At 35.4% G+C, this 22,053-nt stretch overlaps 1 protein-coding gene across 1 annotated transcript in view; it reads left to right on the top strand.

Moving 5' to 3' along the window:
* LOC139129689 (uncharacterized) overlaps positions 1 to 21,631 on the top strand; it is a 33,805-nt gene extending 12,174 nt beyond the window's left edge. The window contains exon 5 of the mRNA XM_070695365.1: positions 20,650 to 21,631. Coding sequence (XP_070551466.1) covers positions 20,650 to 21,440 — 791 coding nt within the window. The 3' untranslated portion in view covers positions 21,441 to 21,631. The remainder of the gene's footprint in view (positions 1 to 20,649) is intronic.
* Positions 21,632 to 22,053: the final 422 nt, after the last annotated feature.

The raw sequence follows: 22,053 nt of genomic DNA on the forward strand, positions 1-22,053 counted from the left end.
TGCTAGGTGCCAATGCTGTGTCTTGTTATTGTGCAGTGGCCTACATGCTAGCCATGGGAGCCACAACACACTAAAACTTCAAAAAAAAGGGCATAAAACTGGCACACACATACATATAAACGTAGACAAGAAAAAATAAAAAAGTAAAATATGGATGAATATGTAATATCCGCATATATAGATATTCATATTTATCTCTTATCTAATACTCTTTTGTTGTTGATTTTGCAAAATCTTTATTCTACTTTATGATCAAGATCCAAATTGGTTTACGACTTCAATAAAGGCTTACTTTACTTCACTGAACTTTATATATATCAGAAATCCGTTTGAGACCTTCCATATATATATATAAATATATATATATATATATATATATATATATATATATATATATATATATATATATATATATATATATATATATATATATATATATATATATATATATATTATATATAAAAGGAACGGTATTGTGAACAAAGATGGAAGGTCTCAAACGGATTTCTGTGAGTTCGGTTGGCTGAAAGATGAATCAGTCAAATCACTTTGCATTTAACTTTTAGTCAAGGATAACCAGCTCCCTAGAAGTGCATACATTCATTCCTAATGAATATGCAGGTGACCCTTCATATTCCATGCTCTTTAACTCAATTGGCTGTAACATCTGTATATTTCTCCGAGTTTAGTATAACAAGCAACTGTCAATATTAATGGCCCTGCTAATAACAAAAGCGATGAAGGATGATTTTGTGCAAGAATCTTACCGAATTTAACAGTTCTGGTCGAAAAATTGTAAATTAGTATTTTGGTACATTGTTACAGATAAGTATTATAAACGTGCCACCAGATACCACCAAAATCAATTCCATTAAATACTCAGTCAGCTGAAGTATTACATATTATATGATATGGCAGCTATTCCGCAGATCATATTTTCATTTAATTGATAAATGGTAGGTAAACAGTTAATGTAATGGGAAAAAGTGTGTTTCTCGATACCTAAAATGCCGCCAAATATTAAGAATCGATCTCAAAGATGAGCAATGATAATATAAGTTAAGGCAACATGCCTGTTTTGCAACTCTTTTTCGGGTATCGATGATGTTTTGACTTCACTTTTGATATATATATGTTGCATTGAACAGTATTATATACAATTGATCCTTAAAATGTATCCAAAGACGCAAAACTTGGTCTCGCAAGCTACTTAGTAAATAGAGACATGATGTAATATTTTTGACATCATTATAAGCATTAAAAGATAAACTCCCTGTTTGCAATGTTCTTGAAATTTTTTTATCAGGTCAGATAACAAGAGATTCAAATTCTGTGACTAATAAAACATGACCATACTCATCAAAATAGGTCTTAAAGAATGCTTGATTGGCAAAGATGCAACTCACACCTCACTAAATCTAAATTGGTGTTTGTAATGCAATTAAACCGCTCAAAGTGTTCTGAATTGGTACCAAATGCAAGAGGTTGGTATTCCTGCTGCCTATGAATGACACTTTAGCAGAAACTAGACACTTGTTTGCATCATGACGGTTGCAAAGCTTAGGGTACAACGTCTGACGGATGACATGAAACCTTGTCGTCATTGTCAAATCAGAAAACCATACCCGCAATGATAAAGGTATTCATAGAATGACTCTGCCAAACCAACTTGCGGTCATATATTTAAAGGGCATCAATATTAAAGATCCTGCTGAAATTGACCTGAGTGACTAAATTGGTGGAAAGATAAACAAGACAGATGACTCAGGATGGCTCAAAGAGACCCAACAAGTCACTTTTCTGCAAGTGCAAAAGCATGCTCAGCAAATTCGCCTCGAATAACTGAAGCTCATTTACTGTGGTTGATTGACAAATGATAAAATAACCCTTCACGCTGTATGGAAAGGTACAGTTCATTACAATTTAATTTAAATAGATGGTTTGACAATTTATATGAATGAAAATGTGAATTCAATGACCTCTCAAATGGATCCAAACACATACAACCTTGTGTCGAAGATGCTAGATAAATCTTGTTGTAATGTTTTATGAAAGCATTACAGCGGCAATGTGGGATAAAATCCTTCCATTAGAAGTAAGATTTTTCCAGCTCAGAAAACAAGTAATGAAACACCTGCGACCAATAAAACGTGACCAAACGCAACAAAATAGGTCTCAAGATTTCTAGGTTGGTTAAGATTCGACTCAATGTTTTTGTGGCATCCATTTGTGTGGCCATAATTGATACTGGGTGGTCATTTTTGCTTTTCATTTGTGCATTTTTGCTGAAATATTTTACATTTAATATAACGAAAGACACTTATCCTTCTACCTTGAACCCTAAATGTATTAGTCTTTAGGAAGCAATTTCAGCTCAGATATAAAATTTATATTTGATGTGGAAACCAGCTTAGCAGCCATCTTGGATTGTTAATATCAATTTTAGAGTATCATAGTTGATTTTACAGCAAATATAAAAATATATACCTATTCTTTGTCCCATAAAAACATGCTGAAAGACACCAAAATCAGTGGCATAGTGTATTGAGATATGACTTGTTACAAACTTAAAACAGATATTTCGATTTTATGCAAATTTTATGCAAATTCAGGGTTGCACATGTCAGCTAATGAAAGATATGAATTGCTTTACCTAATATACCTTGCAAAAGGAGAGCAAAATGACTCCAACAGCTAGTCAATGAAATATTTTACATTTTATATAACGAAAGAAACTTAATCCCCCTGCCTTGAACCCTTAATGTACTAGTCTCTAGGATGCGATTTCAGCTAAGATATACCTTGATATTTGTTGTGGAAACCAGCTTTGCAGCCATCTGGATTGTAAGTATCAATTTCAGATTTTCATGTTTGATTTTACAGCAAATATAACAAAAGATACCATTTCTTTGACCCGTAAAACATGCCGAAAGACACCAAAATCAGTGGCATACTGTATTGAGATATGACTTGTTACATACTGACATCTTGGATTTTTTTGCAAATTAAGTGTTGCACATGTCAGCTAATGAGAGATATGAATTACTTGACCCAATATACCTTGCAAAAGAGAGCAAAATGACTCCAACAGCTAGTCAAATTGAGCTAAGATATGACATTTTAACTGTTTTTGAGGTCGTCTTGGCAGCCATCTTGGATTATTTTTATGCAAATTAAGGGTTGTACAAATAAGGCAATGAAAGATATGAGTTCCTCAGCCCCATTTGCCTGGCAAAGGAGACCAAAATGACTCCAACAGCTTCTAATGGAGCTGAGATATGGCATTTTACCTGTTTTTGAGGTCATTTTGGCAGCCATTTTGGATTTTTATGCAAATTAAGGGTTGCACATGTTCGGCAATGAAAGAAATGAATTTCTTGCCCTGTTTACCTGTCATACGACACTAAAATCATTTTGATAACATTTCACAGAGCTGAGATCTCACCATTTACATATTTGGCGGCCATCTTGGTGGCCGTCTTGAATATATTAAAATGCCCAAGGGTGCCAGGGTGGCATCATGCAGATCCTGATTCAGTAGGCTTTGAAGATACAGAAACCACCGAGAACCATGGTGGGGCCAAAATTTTTGGGTTTTGTGCTTCGGCACCAGACTAGTAGTAACGTACGCTCGCGCGACCTGCGCTGTGTCGTTTCACGGTTATTACGAAAATACCACAAGGGATGCACGAGGACATTGGCGCAGCGTATAGCCCGACGCGACGTATCTCCATTGTATTAGTGGTTTATCTGGGCTATTTGCATTCTTTTCACCAGGCTATCATCGGCGGCTGTGGAAAAGCTTTTTACATCTTTCTGATCTATGGACAAATGTAAATTTCTTGCGAGGATTTGGGGTACATCGGGTAGTGCTCTGTTGTACGTCATAGGAAATACCACACGATTTTTGTTTTTCGCTTTCTTTTTTGGTTTTGCATATCTATTAAGTCTTGTCTATCTTTTTCTGTCAATCTTGCTGATTTGCTTCTGGACATTGGTCTCATAATATCCCCGGTGCATTAGTCTTTGGATGATTTTTTCTCGGTCTCTTTCATAGTAGTCTGGTTTAGGGCATATTGTCTTTGGTATTAAAGCTAATGCATATGGTATGCTCTTTAACACGCTTGGATGGTGGGCTGAATCTGCGTGCAGGTATTGGAATCTGTCTGTTGGCTTGGTGTACGTATCAGTTTCAATGAATCCATCTTTAATGCGGAGAGTAACATTTAAAAAGTTCACCTCACTCGTTGAATATTCTATTGTGGTTTGTATATTGGGATGTATAGTATTGGCTAACCTGTGGTATGCTTCCAGATTTTCTGCTCCGTGTATCCATATTCCCCATATATCATCGACGTATCTCCATTGTATTAGTGGTTTATCTGGGCTATTTGCGAGTAAAGTGCTCTCCCATTCTCCCATATATGTACAAGCATAATTCATTCCTAGGCGTGAGCCAATGGCAGTTCCCTCTGTCTGTATGTAATGTTTACCATTGAACGTGAAGTGATTGTTGTCAAGTACCAGTTCAATCATCTCTATGACATCTTTCGTTGGTGGCTGTCTGTTTATTCTGTTGTCAAGGGCATTTTTGCAGGCCTTTATCCCCTCTTCCTTAGGAACGCTCGGATAAAGCGCTTTTACGTCCATGCAGTACATAATGGTGTTTGGTGGTATGGTGGTAATGTTTTCATATGAAATGCAGATTTCATAATGATTTTCACACTTTGCAAAACAGAGTTTCAATTTGCAAAACATCCAGATAACCCTAATGTATATCTCTGATAATTGAAGTTATGTTTAGTTCTTTTGTCTGTATTTTGATAGGCAGAAAAGTAGTAATCCGGGTAGTAATCATCCTCTTTATTACTACTTTCATTTGTCCGTTGCTACAATTAACGTCAACATCAAATCATAGAGCCACATCCCTGAAGCTACTTAGACATGGATGGTACAGAGGACATACGTAGTATAATACAAGATATAGTGAGTGCAGAGGTCTCTTGGCAATATTTCTATAGTAGAAGAATTATTTCAGTAAGGATCATACATACTGCTATATACACAGACATTCATCATAGCCTGCATTCATGTCTAATCCTGTGTCTGAGTTATGCTTGGCTGTCCCCATGCTGTGATGATTTACTTAATCAATTAATGATCAGACAACTGTGTGTGTATCTTGATTTAACCTATTTGAAAACTAAGATACCAGTAATACTGGAGTCTGTATTCCAAGTGGGGTGCATCTTGCCATATGGAATTAATCAGATTTTGGGTTTCATCCGTGAAATATTTGCTTAAGTTGGTCCACTATATAAACCAGATATGAACTGAATGCTCACGTGTTTAAAATATGTATTGCAGATATGTGTAAATTTGAACCTTTGTCACATGTTTGCAACTTCATTGGAAGTGTTATGATCAACATAATGAATAATATTCACCACAGATTAATTCTAAATCCAAGTATATATCCCAAATCAGGAAAGTTCATTAAAATATGCAAATAAGGAATTTACTGAAATGTTCTCATTAAATATGCAAATTAGGAATTGGCTGAAGTAAAAATGCTACATGACTTTAAATAATATTGTATCATAGTATCTTCAATGTACAAAGCCTTAATTAGGAAAGTTCATTAAATTTGCAAATCAGGAATTGGATAAAGTAAAAATGCTTAATGACTTTCAATGTTGTATCATAGTATCTTTAATGTACATAGCAAGTTTCATCAAATTTGGTCTAGTAAATAAAGATAAATATCCCTAATTAGAAAAGTTCATTAAATATGTAAATTGGGAATTGGCTTAAGTAAAAAAGTTTAATGACTGTCAATAATGTTGTTTTATAGTATCTTCAATAGATGTAGTAAGATTCATTAACTTCGGTCGAGTCAATTCAGATATATATCCCTAATTAATGAAGTTCATTAAATATGTAAATAAGGAATTGGCTGAAGTAAAACCGCTTAATTATTTTCAATAATGTTATACCATAGTATCTTCAATGTACATAGCAAGTTTCATCAACTTTGGTCAAGTCGATTCAGATATATATATCTAATTAGGAAGTTTACTAAATATGCAAATAAGGAGTTGGCTGAAGTAAACATCTTCAATGACTTTCAACAATGTTAAATCATAGTATCTTTAATGTACATAGCAAGATTCAACCTATTTGGTCAAGTTAATTCAAATATAAATCCCTAATTAAAAAGTTCATTAAATATGCAAATTAGGAGTTTGATGAAGTAAAAATGCTTAATGACTTTCAATTATGTTAAATCATAGTATCTTCAATATACATACCAAGTTTCGTCAATTTTGATCAAATCAATTCAGATATATATTCCTAATTAGGAAAGTTCATTAAATATGCAAATTAGAGATTATCTTTCATGTCACCCCTTAATATCTTTCACAGCTGATATATCTTGGTGTGATCAACATTTGTAGCAAATCTCATCAAATTGTGTGCAGTCGTTCTCAATGTATATGTTTTTTTCTAAAATCATTAATTATGCAAATGAGCAAAAAGTAAGCAAGCCACACCCAACAAAAACTAATCAGTTCTTGCCATTTGCAAACTGAATCTATGTACCAGATTTGTGATTCTGATCTGATCAGCCGTTTTTGAGATATTGAGTAAACAGACAGACAGACGGACAGACAGACAGACCGACAGACACACAGACACACAGACAGACAGACATCGCTGCGACATATGCACGTGAGCAAAAAATGTCGTGCAACCTGGTGTGAACAAAGTGTATGGCTTATAGGTCGCCCATGCAGACTTGTACATCAAACTGCAAAGCTATCAGACAAGCAATATTTGAGGAGACGTTTTACCAAAATTGGCAAAAATTGCCCAAAAATACAAAATTAAGTATTACCAGACTGCATGAAATCAGAGCACTCCTAAGGGAACTAACTGTATACCAAATATTAAAGCTGTCCGACCAGTGGTTTTGCAGAAACAAATGAGTTAACAGCCGATAGAGGTCTGCTATGTCATGTCAAGCATAACTATTTGTGATACCTGTTGATGAAGAAGGTGGATATCTTTGATAGCTCATTTTGGGGTGGCCTGACCAAAAATGGCAAAAATAGCTGCAAAAATACAAAACTGAAGATTTCATCATAATTTCAATAGATCACATTAAAATAAAGCCTAGAAACCTATATACCAAGTATCAAAGCTATCAGATGGGTAACTTTTCAGAAACAAAGTTTTGACCACAAATTGCAAAAATTGACCAAAAATACAAGTATGAAGATTTCATCACAATTTCAATATATCACAGCAGTTAGATATATCCTCGAAACCTGTATACCAAATATCAAAGGAATCCGACAAATACTTTTTTAGAAACAAATTTTTTTATCAAAATGGCAAAAAATAGCCCCTTAAATACAAACTTGCAGATTTCATCTCAAGGAACCCATATACCATACCGGTATATCAAAGCTATCAGACAAATAGTTTTTAATAAACAATTTTTTAACCAGTGGAGGCAAGAAGAAGATGATTTTTTACCCAAAATAGCTTTTTTGAGCTAATTTGCATATTTTCAACGATATCAAAAAGAGAAAAAACAGTTTGTCATAATCATATTTTGCATTTTCACAGCAAGTATGAAGTCCATAGTACTGCAGTTCTCAAAATATTTTAGTTGACAGACATCCTCACAAACAGTCATACATACATACATACATACATGCATGCATGCATATACACATACATACATACATACATACATGCATGCATGCATATACACATACATACAGACATACATTGTACATACAGACTGACGACGGATGGCAGGCTAATACCCATCCCAATAGCTTCTATAGACTATAGCTTAAAATGATTCGCTAAACACACTCTAACAATTAATTCCAAACTTTGCACAGTGACCCCAGATTTTTATTGTTGATTTGGTAAGAGAATGGTTAAAAGTTTCATCAAGGAAAGTTTGAACAAAAACTTATATCTTTCACTTTCGAGCACATACTACCTTAAAGGGCGGTAATTGCATATATGATAATTTTGTTTTCCTTTATTTATTTCAACTGTTAATGAAATAGTTTTCTTGTTCCCTCCTTAATGATCTTGAATCATAAGCTGTTCCTTTACATGTATAGTTAGCAATTATGGTTGATGATGCACTGCAGACATAATTAACACATGCAGTGAAAAAATTACTTCATGTAAATTTGCTGTTTTCTGTCAATCTAACAATTTGAAACTTGATTCTTGTGACAAACAGTGTATGTCAGATTTGTGTCAGGTTTTCCCTGGGTTTACTGTTCAACAGTATATTATATATATATATATATATATATATATATATATATATATATATATATATATATATATATATATATATATATATATATATATATATATATATACAAAAATGTATACAATGTGCCCTCCCAGTTATCATCATAATGGCTTTATGGCAACCTTTGAACTTGGGCACAGAGAGTACGGTTACACATTGTTGAGGATTGAAAAATGGACTCACCAGAGCGCTCTCTAATGGCAGCACGTATCATGAGCGAAGCATACTGCCAACAGTGAACGGCCATTATCATATACCTAGATTCACGTACCCTTGTAAACCTATGGGAAAAGGCGCTCTTACAGGTGTGTAATAAGTTGCCGTATCACGGACCGGCACACTTTGCCCAAATAAGGTAGTGTGCGCGCTTTTTCGAACTTTTTCGTTGTCGTTGCTACGCGCGTTGCTATCCACGTACATTCCATTCGAAGCACGTCAGCGCGAGATTCGAACCCGTTTCTATGCGCTTCGCTCGTAGTTTTGAAACAAATTGTAGACAGTTCGAATCTTATTCCGATCAAAATTGGTTTAAAACAAGTGCTTGATAGCCTCCTCTCAATCTTTTGCTAAGAAAGTGTATTTTAACGAGCAGGATCAACTACTCATCTGCGCTCATTCTGTAGTGACATTGGCGTTCGCATAGAACAAGCTCGTGACGCGTTCCACAACAGAACAAATGACAACATCGTACATATTAATCCGCAAAGTTGCGTGGCTCATGTTTTTTTTAATTTACGCCCATAACTTTAAAAAATTTTTATGATAAATACTGAAACATATCACAAACGTTCAATAAGGTATATGATAAAATCTTTACGGCCCAGATAAGGGTTTTGCGGACCTCGGTCGTACGGCGTACGGGCCTCGCACGCTCGGGCCCTTCCGCCGCACAACCTCGGTCCGCAAAACCGTATCAGGGCCGTAAAGATTATTATTACGCAAGAGGCTGCCCAACAATCTCAGAGTGCTGAAAATGCTAAGCAGTGAGGGAAATACACAAAATGTATACAATGTGCCCTCCCGGTTATCACCATAATGGCTTTATGGCAACCTCTGAACTTGGGCACAGAGAGTACAGTTACGCATTGTTGAGGATTGAAATATGGACTCACCAGATTGCTCCAACGGCAATACATACCATGAGCGAAGCATAGTGCCAACAGTGAACGCCCCTTATATTACGCAAGAGGCTGCCCAACAATCTCAGAGTGCTCAAACTGCTAAGCAGTGAGGGAAATACACAAAATGTATACAATGTGCCCTCCCGGTTATCACCATAATGGCTTTAATGGCAACCTCTGAACTTGGGCACAGAGAGTACAGTGTATATACGGTTTATATACGGTTTATATAAATTTTTGAGTCCCACTTTTTATGCAATGCAAACAGCTCACAAAACCAAACTCATCCACACACACACAAACAAACAAATATTACAATGCAAAAATACACCATACATTTGAAATCACATTTATTAATTTTGGTGATAACTGAGGAACTCTATTCAACATATTTCTATTTCACAAGATCTTTCAAGTACACTTCATGTACAACCTTTCCTTCTAGCTTTATTATCATTAAAGTTTGTGACAGCTTATACAAAATTGAAATGTTGAATTGATCTACCTCAAGTAAAATCTTCGTAAGTCTAGACAAGTTAGCTGGTGTTAGACGGTTTCTTAACACAGGGAACACTGGATACTGGCATTACAACAGCAATTGCAGCTGGAGTACAATAATCTGTATCATCTTCCTTGTACTGACATATTAACAATCTACAAAATTGCGGGGAAGAAAGGGTACTGTTGCAGTGCAACAGATACTTAAACTCAGTGAAACTATCTATGGCCCTTTCTCTATCTATTCTACCACTGAAATGAGTTACAAGTTACTCAAACTCCGCACTAGCATAGGAACAATAGCTGGGAAGTTTCTGAAGGTACCAGTACAAACTAGAGGTTGAACACTGTGTCAAAACACTGCAAAATATCCATATCATTCTGTGGAAATCTGTCAAATAAATTACAAACCAGCTCCTCAATATAAGTACTGCACAAATAATCACTATCAAAATGTCTACATGTTGATCTCAGCTCTTTTCCCTTGTACTTGAAATCATGACAATCTTGGTTGAACTGAGTGAGATGTTTCATCATAGATGAATTAGCTGACACATCCTGAAGCAGTGAAGTAGCTGTCTGAACCTTTGGCTTTAAAACTGACAAGTCTACCTGATCTCTCTGAAATAACTTGCTGTGATTGGAAACCACTGGCAAAACATCCATAAGTAATGCAGTGATAAATACAAAGCTGTAACTTGTGGTTTCTGCTAGCAAGCCCTTAGCAACAGAATTGTTACTTTCAGAATAAGGCGAGTGAATCAAACATTGAAAAGGAACAAAGTGTTAAAGATTTTCATCGTCAATAGTTTGAAAGTGTGAGCCACAACTTCCTTATGTTCATGAAATTCCATGTTTGATCGCACTGCCGACCTTTGATGTTTGACATAAAATTATCACAACTCATCACAACTCATCAACCTGATAAAAGCAAATCGAACTTTCATTCGCACACGCTGTACCTCATATCTATCTATCTATCTATCTATCTATCTATCTATCTATCTATATATCTATCTATATATATATATATATATATATATATATATATATATATATATATATATATATATATATGAAAATGGTTTGCTTGTCAATGCAGGCAAAGTATAGTGCTCAATGCATTTCTGCAGGGCGATAATACTGAGATTCTAGGAACTTGTAGTTGTCACTCGACAGGCTGTTTCATGCGCTAAGCAATCATCAGGAGCTGTTGATGGCTTAGCGTATGAAACAGCCTGTACAATGACAACTACAAGTTCCTAGAATCTCAGTATATATATATATATATATATATATATATATATATATATATATATATATATATATATATATATATATATATATATATATATATAATATATATATTGTAGTGACTTACGAACTGATGAGATGTTCAGAGTCTACCTTATTTCCAATCCCAACATTTGATTGACGGCGACGTTTCGGTATGACTAGCACACCTTTTTCAAGCACTGATGATAATAAAAGCAGAACAAAGCATGGTTGTAATGCGCATGTCTGCATAGCAAATCATAAAAGTCACATGACAACGCTAATTTTGGATGCCTGATGGTTCATAGTCATTAAGTCCGTTTGGATACATTGTCCCAGCTCTTGAGATCCAAAGACTTTCCAGGTGTTTTGTAGTTTCTAGATCATTGCCACGAACAAGGCAGAGAATGTAGCTGAAAGAGCATTGTCTAAGATGGTATGTCCGGGTATCCTAAAGTGTGGAACGGCATTGAGCACTATACTTTGCCTGCATTGACAATATTAATATATATATATATATACACGCACACACACACACAAACGGAACTAATTTGGGATAATTGGATACTGAATTAATGTCAGTTTAATTTACAAATGTAAGCTCATCTGCTTTTCTCTTTAAGCACTTTTGCACTTGTTTTTTATGAGTAAGTTGGTAATATTGCAACATTCAGCTATAGGTATCCAAAACTTTTTGAGAAATTTGAAAAATATAAAGATCCAATTTTCCTAAATTAGTTCCAATCGTATTCAATGGTCATATCATATTTTGATGTATAATTCTAACTTATTGCAAAAAATATTATTTCAATTCATCTCCACCTAAAACCACAAACATGTCCCTTTAAGGGTCGATGTCAAAAGCTCAATGTCTGACAAAAAGCTTAATTCTTCAAGCTCTGCTTCAACACCCCCCTCCCTTGAAACTAAATTGTTGAACTTTGATCAGAGGCTAAAATGATAGGGTCAAGTGTATTTTATCACGTTTTGATGTACAGTCCATCAAATACAAAGGTGAAGTATGTAATGGATGGCAACTGTTTCAATGCACAAATATACTACACCTGGCAGCCTGGTACATCAAAATCAGCGATACAATATATCATACCAGGGTAAAGATGTCCTCTTGTAATACTGTATTGCGTTTAATATATGCCTATCATAGATATCAAGTATTTGCAAATGAGATCACAAAAATTGTATGGAAGATATGTAGGAGAGGTATGTAGTAAAAACATTTCTAAGCAGCAAGAAGGGTTGATGTTCCATTGTGGCAGGAGACCATTTCCCCTCCTGACATTGGGTAAGTGGAAGTGAGCTCAATGCCCCTTGTTAGGGAATGTACCCTGACAATTCGGTGATCAGTGAACATGAAGTGACTAACCTGTGAACCCTGCACTGATAAATTAGTGTACTTGCACTGATCAATTAGAGTACTTGCACTGATCAATTACTGTACATGAGCAATCCAAGGATATACTGTAGTATGAACTAAACCTTTTCTGTGACAAACAAATTAACCAATCAGTGAACAAAATCAGGGAATATACAATGACCATTCTGTGATTATATACCGGTAGTGAACATGTACTGACCAATCAGTAAATATGTATTGACCATTCAGTGATAGTGCACTGTCAAAACAGTGTACATGCACTGAATAATCGTCTTACATGTGTTGACCAAACAGTGTACATGTCCCGACCAATCAGTGAATGTGCACTGACCAATCTGTGTACATGCGCTGACCAATCAGTGTACATGAAGTGACTGACCAGTGGATGCACTGACCAATCAGTGTACATGTGCACTGACCAATCAGCGTACATGCACTGAACAATCAGAGTACATGCACTGACCAATCAGTAAACATGCACTGACAAATCAGTGTACATGCACTGACCAATCAGTAAACATGCACTGACAAATCAGTGTACACACATGTACTGACCAATCAGTGAACATGCACAGACCAATCAGTGTACATGCATGGACCAATCAGTGCACATTTACTGGCCAATCAGTGTACATGCACTGACCAATCAGTGTACATGCACTGACCAATCAGTGTACATGCACTGACCAATCAGTGAGTTTGCGCTGACCAATGAGTGTGACCAATTAGTGCACATGCACTGTGACCAATCAGTGTACATGCACTGGACAATCAGTGTACATGCACTGACCAATCAGTGTACATGCACTGACCAATCAGTGAGTTTGCGCTGACCAATCAGTGTACACACATGTACTGACCAATTAGTGCACATGCACTGTGACCAATCAGTGTACATGCACTGGACAATCAGTGTACATGCACTGACCAATCAGTGAGTTTGCGCTGACCAATCAGTGTACATACATGTACTGACCAATCAGTGTACATACATGCACAGACCAATCAGTGCACATGCATGGACCAATCAGTGCACATGCACGGACCAATCAGTGCACATGCATGTGACCATCAGTGCACATGCACGGACCAATCAGTGTACATGCATGTGACCAATCAGTGTACATGCACAGTGATAACCAGTGAGTATGCATTGACCAACCAGTGTAAGTCTTTCACTTTTGAGGTGCATATTACCATTAAATGAAACGTCTGTTGTTTTAACCAATTATTAGACTACTATATTGTTCAGCATGGTAAAGCTAGTTTATTTTGCTTAGTCACTTTTCATCAATTTAAACTGGTTTCAAGAGGGGGAGTCTTTTCCACTAATATTAATGTGTGTACCATTAATGTCAATATACCGGTACCACTACAAACTCTATTTTATTAACACTTGGAAAATTGATCATGCATGTCAACATAAAATATAAAATAAATTACGGGGCTTTCACTCAAAATTTTGGGTTTGGGGGATGTGTGTTTATGCAGACTTCTTGCCAGGGGCCAGGTGTTTAGGTTATTTTCAGGACTTTGAAACAAATTCATTGAACACCCCTACCCTTCTTTCAATAATGAAATCTCCCTTACCTTGATTTGTCACCAAACTTTGTCTGAAACTTCTTGTATCTAACTTTCAGTGCAAAAAATACTCTGAAGAATGTAGAGAGTCCAGACCCAATATCTAGAAACAATACACAATCCATAAGCCAAGTTTAGAACATACCATGAAATGTCTGAAAATGAGAAAAAAACAGAAAGAAGTGACTTTGGATCACAATATGTATTTAGAATCTCTATTATATTTTTGACATAAGGACAATACATTTTGAAAACAAGCTTACATATTGGTAACTGACTTGTAGCAACTCATATTCATCTGGTCACACAAAGGTTTCTGTTTAGATATGCTCATGGATATGCCAATATGCATCTGCTCACTCATGAGCTTCTGTTTAGATACGCTACAACTGCATTTTAAATATGAGTGCAGATGAAATAACTGATGATTATGATATTAAACTTTAAACTGACAATTTGGTTTAATTGTAGTGTACAAAAATTGTCCTTTCTAACGTTCATATTATACATACAATATTTTGTTTACAACAACAGCAAAAAGGAATTATTCACTTAAGTAAAAGTACTGATCCTATCTTGTCCGTGTGTCCGTTTGTAGTATACTCTTAATCACTGTGTGTACTTCAGAACTTGAGATACCTGGTTGAACCCGGCATATGTTGGTCTATCTTACCTTTGTGTAGGGCTAGATCAGAAGCGTTATGTGGACCGGGTAGTTTGTAAAAGTGTAGTTTCTGCTGTGAGTTTATGCTACGTTCCGACGTACTGATACATAGCCTTAAGGCTACGTATCAGAACATCGGAACGTAGCATAAAACTACACTTTTACAAACTACCCGGGTCCACATAACGCCTGTGGGGTTGATCACAAGACTGACGTACACACTGTGAATGTTGACAATAACTAGCATACATTCAGATTTGGGAGACACCGTGGACCTGTGGTTAGGGTAACGGACTCACTATCAGAGATGGTAAGTTCGAGCGCCTGGTTCAAGACCTGGTAGGTTAAGAGTAATGGACTCATTGTCGGAGGACAGTGAGTTTGAGACTCTAGCACAGTGTTGTGTCCTTGAGCAAGGCACTTTACTCCTCAGTGTTCCATGGGGATGGTGGACTGATAAAAAAGAAAAAAGAAAAAGATACTTTCCTGAACATGCTAAATCATCCTTCTTACGCTCACTTTCACTGGCAACTTGTAAATGAGTTTTGAAAATTTGATAAATTGACAGTGGTGAGTCCACATGTCATACAAATATTTGGATATACAAATTCATGTGTGACTTGGACTGAAAGATTCTGACATGTATTGGTGCTCCGTGATCTCCAACTCTTACCACAACTGAAGGTGTAGTGTGGAATATCTGTTCTCAAACAAAATCTTGTTGGAACCAATCAAATTGTATGGTATAAATTTATTGACAATATATAGGGGTAAGATGACAGCCTACATATTGTCAACTCCTGACTGGATCAGTGATAACACTTTGTTACAATGTTAGCTAGACTCAATAACCACTAGAATTAAGCTAAACTTCAGGGTGTGTTTTGAGAAGCCTGTTGAGTTAGTTGTGCAAGGTACTTCATTTGTTTGAGTTCACCACGGAGACTTTGTACACTAAATGTTCATCCATGGTTAGGGTTGGATTTGCCAGAGTATCAATACTACTGAATCTGTCAGTCTACATGGGGCTGCAGTCTGCAAATGAACTTTGGTGAAAAGACAATCAACACACAAATGAAAAAAACATGGGCGTGTGGTCCACAAATACAGAAGGTGGAAGTTGAGTGCAATTATGAGATGGATAACCATAGATATATAACAGACAAACTACACTCCATACCCACATTGTACATACCATATCAGGAAGGAGGTACATGATGACGCAAAACCTGACAAGTGCTGTGCGATTGTTCGCACACAACTATTTTGAGCACTGTACTTTTACAAATTCTAACTTGCAACGTACCATTTTCAGTTGGTGCACATCTGATAATTAAGAAAGCAAAATCAAAACAAAGATAATGAATGAAATTAGGTTGAAAATTGAGAAAATTAAGAAATAAAAAAAAATTAAAAATACACAAGTATACGGTAGTTCTCTTTTTGGAGGATGTGATGGCCCTGAAAAGGGCCGTTTGGTTTGTGTGTACAATATGTACACGATATAAAATTTCAGGCTCAGTTGAACCCAAAGACATCTTCACCATGGCAACAGCTACCAGGAGGAGGTCACCTGTAGAATGGGTGACATCTTCATTGTCTGCTGTATGTCTTCATATCTTCATAAACTCTGACATCTTCCATGTCATCCAATGTGTCAAAGATATTTCACCATGGTGGTTGGACTTGTGACATCATCTCCCAGTCTGTCAGTCACACTGATTTCACTGTCATAGTCTTCAAAAATGCTGTTTTCAATAACCTGTGAAAAATGTAAGGATAATCTGGGTTAGTTTGAAGAGAAAACGATGTACATGTGATTTTATACACAAGCAAAGTTTACATTGTTGTCAATGTACATTATCTTATTCTAGGTAAATGATCAATTTTCAGTGAAGTGACAGAATGCAACATATTAATGGAAAGCTGTACAACACAAAGATTTGAAGTATTCAGAAAGAATTCCAAAATCCAGAAATTTAGAGTCAGGATGATTATGATAAAAAATCTATGCACGGTTTACATTATGACTAAGATCATTTAATTTGATATTACATTCTGCAAGCAGTTAACATGGAAATTGATTGAGAACAAAAATGCAAAAAGTTTGGTGAGTGAAAGAAAATCAGAGATAAAAATAAAAACATGTATGATAGTTGACCAAAATTTATTTGAAATCAACAAATCATGTTGAAGATACTTACCACAGTACATAACCAACATCAAGGGCGGCACAACAGTTCATTGAATTAGGATTATAGTTGTGATGTAAGAAAAATAAAATATTACGTACAAAAGGATGAACAATAGCTGATAATGTGAAAACATCTAACAGTAACACAAGTTAATGTTAATCTTGGAATGAAGGTATAATACAGTGAATGATTGTGAACATACTCTGGCAGATACCGAAGGTTTAAAACAAAAATATATTTCAGCATGGCCAACACAACAAACAAACAAACAAATGAGTGAACATTGAAGCAAGGCAAATTTAAGGTAACACATTATTGAAGAAATCAAAATCAAAATGCTGAACAAAATATAATTTGCAAAAATTTGACAAATTTTTACACTGGAAAGTATCTGGAAAGTTTGATAAATTTTGACAAAAACTTTCAAAAACAATAACAAATTAGCAATAGTTTGCAGTTCAAAACACAGAATAAATATGGATGGGAAGGACAGGGAAATGCTGCGGACGAGAAAATTTATAGAAAACAAATAGGAAATAGAACAGACTTTTGGAGAATAATAAAACATAGGGCCAAAGTCCCTGAAGCTACTATAGACATGGATACAAAATTAAGTATTTCCTGACTGTATGAAATTATCTCACTAAGGTCATCCTAGGGACTTGTAAACCAAATATTAAAGCTGTCTGACCAGCGGTTTTGAAAAAACAAGCGACTCAACAGTTGACAGAGTTTTGCTGTGTTATGTAGACAATAACCTTTTGTGACACATGTATTGATGGAGAAGGTGGATATCTTTGATAGCTCATTTCAGGATGGCCTGACCATTGAAAGTAAGTTCTGTTGAATAAAGTTGAGACTGTACGTACTCAGAGAAAGCACACTGAAGAGACAAATGTTTGAAACTGAAGAAGTTCAAGGTCATCAAAAGCATTATAAGGAATCATGTAACACTTTCATTGCACTGTTTACACAGATTGCATAATTGCTATAAATAGCACAAGAGGAATCTTACAGCCCAGCTTTACCATAAAAACCCTATCACTTTGACTACTCTTTTAATGACCTCTCTATTTTTTTCGCAAAAAGTAATTTTATTTTATCCTTACCAAGTCAACCATAAACGGAAATTAGAACTTTCTCTATATCTATTTATTTGACCACCCTATCATGACAAACTATTTTAAGCAATTTCTTTTAGATAACATACAGGGCACAATAAATGACGGTTCAGAATATGTCAAAGTTGGGATTCAGGAAAGTTGCCTTTACATGTTTTAATCCTCCAAGATGGTAAGCATTTCACTATGAACTGTCAAAAAAAGTTGAACTTTCTGATAATTCTACACTAAAATTATTTTGGCTTTGATGATTTCCTAATTAATTCAATTATTAAAAATCAATTAATTATTTTTTCTGGGTGAATTGATAGGGTTTATACAGTACAAGAATTACATACAATGTAAGTCAAATTTTGACCAAAAATGACAAAAAAATTCCTTAAAAATACAGATTTGCATATTTCATCACAATTTGAACAAATCTAAGTTAGGTTATCCCTAGGGACCTGTATACCAAATAACAAAGCTGTCTGACCAGCGGTTATGAAGAAGAAGATTTTTTACCAAAAACGTCTTTTTGGCATTAATTTGCCTATTTTCAACAATATCAAAAATTTAAAAAAAATGTTTTCAAAATCATATTTTTCATCTACACAACAAATATCAAATCAGTAAGTACTGCGGTTCTCAAGATATTTGAGTGGACGGACGCCTCACAAACGGACATACATACATACATACATACATACATACATACATACATACATACAGACTGACGACGGACGCCGGACGGATACCTATCCCAATAGCTTCTATAGACTATAGTCTATAGTAGCTAAAAATTGTTTGTAGAGTCAAGCGTAGCCAACACACAAACCTGCGATTAATAAAACAACAACAAAAATACAATAACACAGCTACACAGGCTGGGGTATTGTAATGACACTAGACCTGAGAGGATAGAAAACAAAAGTTAAATTTCAGTTTGGCAGACAAAAAAACAATTCCGTATGGCCAACAAAAAAACAACATAAACATGCAGTTATAAATTTGAAGTATAGATTATTTCTGTATATTTAGGTCACAGAGTATTGACAAAAGGAAACAGATATTGGTTAACACGATAAAATTTGAAAAACTGTTGACAAATATGTACACAGTAGGTTTATATACCAAAAGCTTAATTTATGACAAAAACTTAAAAACAAAAAAAACTAAAACTATATCATGAGAACTTTGTGAAGCAAGGTATTTCAAATATGAAACAGGAAGACACAGATTGGCAGTTCAGGCAAATTTGGATGAGAGAATCGGGGAAAAAATATAGAAAATCAAGAATAAAATTTGGGGAGTAAAAACTAAAACAAAAATTTGTCAAAGTAAAAACAACAGCAAACGAACAAAAAAACACTGCATGTATCTGTGATTGACATCAAAACAACAAAACAATTTACAACATGGCAACTATGCTTAGACATAAGCTAATCAAAATATAATTATTCAGTTACATAGATACCATGTATATACAAAACAACTGGTAGAAGACAGAACATAGAAAGCAAAGCTAAATTTCAGAATGGCTGACAACAAACAACAAAAACAAGCAAACATTTGAAGCACAGATTATTTCTGTAAATTTAGGATCACAGATAATAAGACAAAAATTTACAAAAACAAAATTTGCAAAACAAAATTGACAAATATGTACGTATTAGGGCAAAATGTGCACAGCTTGATAAATATTGAGAAGAACTTGGGAAAAAAACAAAAAAAACAAAACTATGGCATAAACAAAACAGTTACTGCAAGTATTTGAAAACTGATAAGAGAAAAAGGTTTAGAGAGAGACAAATTTGGCAGGTCAGGGAAATTTTAGTGAGAAAACTTGGGGAAACAGATAACACAAAACCAGAAATAAAATTTAGGAGAATGTTGAAAAACATTTGGTAGCGTTCATAGTAACGGTAAACAAACAAAGAAACAAATAAACAAATGAAAAAACACATTGTATGTATCTGTGATTGAGGTCAAATACAACAAAAAACCATTTACAACACTGGCAACTCTCTCTATAAAACATGAGCTAATCAGCAATACAATGACTTACCTTATGGACTGAAAATCACATTATTATCAATAAAATGCAAATATGTTGCCATGGAAACATGTGAGTTACATCAACATGTATTCGTGATTGAGGTCAAAACACATCAAAACAATTTACAACCTGGCAAACATTTGTAAAACAGGAGCTAATCAGCAATACACTTACTTACCTTATGGACTGAAATCACATTTCCATCAATAAAATGCGAATACGTTGCCATGGAAACACGTGAGTTACATAACAATGTAAGGAAGTTGTTCCTTTAAATGTTCCATGTGTTTGTGTAAACAAAAGAAGTTTGTATTCAGTCAAAATTTGTGAGATCTGAAAATATTTGACTTCATAGAAATTGTAGTTTGCAATTTGACCTTTGACCTTTATGTTTTTGTTTTCCCTAGGTTATCCGGTCAAGGGGAGTGTCCTTGAAGTGTTTGGGTCAAGATCAATGCCAGGACAATTTAATACACCCTGGGGAATATACATCAAGAAGAACGGTCAATGGGTTATATGTGATAGTGATAGAGTTCAGGTTATTGATCCAATCAAACTCTGCTGTGATCTCATCTTACAATTCCATGCATTCCCAAAGTCATTTGATCCATGGAATGTCACAGTGGATGAAGACAATGACCAATACTTTATGAGTGACCGAGGGAATGGCCAAGTTGTGGTGAGTTCTGGACAAAGCAAGATTTTAAACTGTTTTGGACGCAAAGAAGGAATTGATCCAACCGGTATCTGCTTGAGTCCTGATGGTTTTATATTCATTGGTGACTTGAATGGATATGTGAGAAAATATAATAAATCTGGTGAACACATTGCAAGAACTGAAAAAGGACAAGTCATTCAACCCTTTGATCTGATTGTGAATAAGAAATGTATTTTTGTATCAGATAATGTCAGGAAATGTGTTCTTGTTTTGAATCACCAGATGCAAAGTATAAGCGAAATTGGCAAGGGACACTTAGAGAATCCAGTGGGTTTGTGTTTTGATCACCAACAAGATGGCATATATGTTTGTGATTACAGTGGGAATAGAGTGGCTCACTTCAATTGTGATGGTGAATTTCTCAGCTATAAAGGTCAAGGTCAGATAGAGGATCCCCTTCACATTGCACTGTGTAAGAATAATCCATACAGATTAGTTGTAACACAGTTGGATGGCTGTGTTAAACTACTGTACATATAAGCAGACATGACACCACATCATGTCAACTCTGCAGGGATATCTCTAGTGAAAATCTACAAATTTTCTGACAAATTTTACACAACTCATTGCAACTGGCAGGCTGTAAATGTGTATTTTTGAAGGTACTTTGCATATTTTATATTTTTGGATCAAACATTAATTTGGCATCTTGGACAGACCAATTCACCCAATCTGATGCAGTGTTTCCGCTGCCCGCTCGCCAAATCGCAAATGCGAGAAAAAAAGTAGCGTTTGGCGAGAAGATTTGGGCAAAAGTTAGCCAAACTTGCGAATCGAAAATTGCACTATGACGTCATCACTTTGTCTGTCCGCGCGCACATCGATGTCCTGCATTCAACTTGAGACGTCATGCTTTATCTCTCTACATCCCGACCTTATGCGTCAGGAGATCCTATTTGTAACACATACAGTATGAATAAATTGTAACGAAATAACTCACAAATTAATAGTACCGCATCTATATCATGACAAGTTGACTAAAATGTTGCGAAGTTTTGGGTTTGACTACGCGCAATGTGTGATAACTCCGTGCAGTGACAGCCATGTCATCGTCAACACTGAAGGATCGTAGTGACTGTGAAACTAAGCAAAA

This window comes from Ptychodera flava, chromosome 3 (genome assembly GCF_041260155.1).
Source record: "Ptychodera flava strain L36383 chromosome 3, AS_Pfla_20210202, whole genome shotgun sequence".
In the NCBI taxonomy this organism is placed as follows: Eukaryota; Metazoa; Hemichordata; class Enteropneusta; family Ptychoderidae; genus Ptychodera; species Ptychodera flava.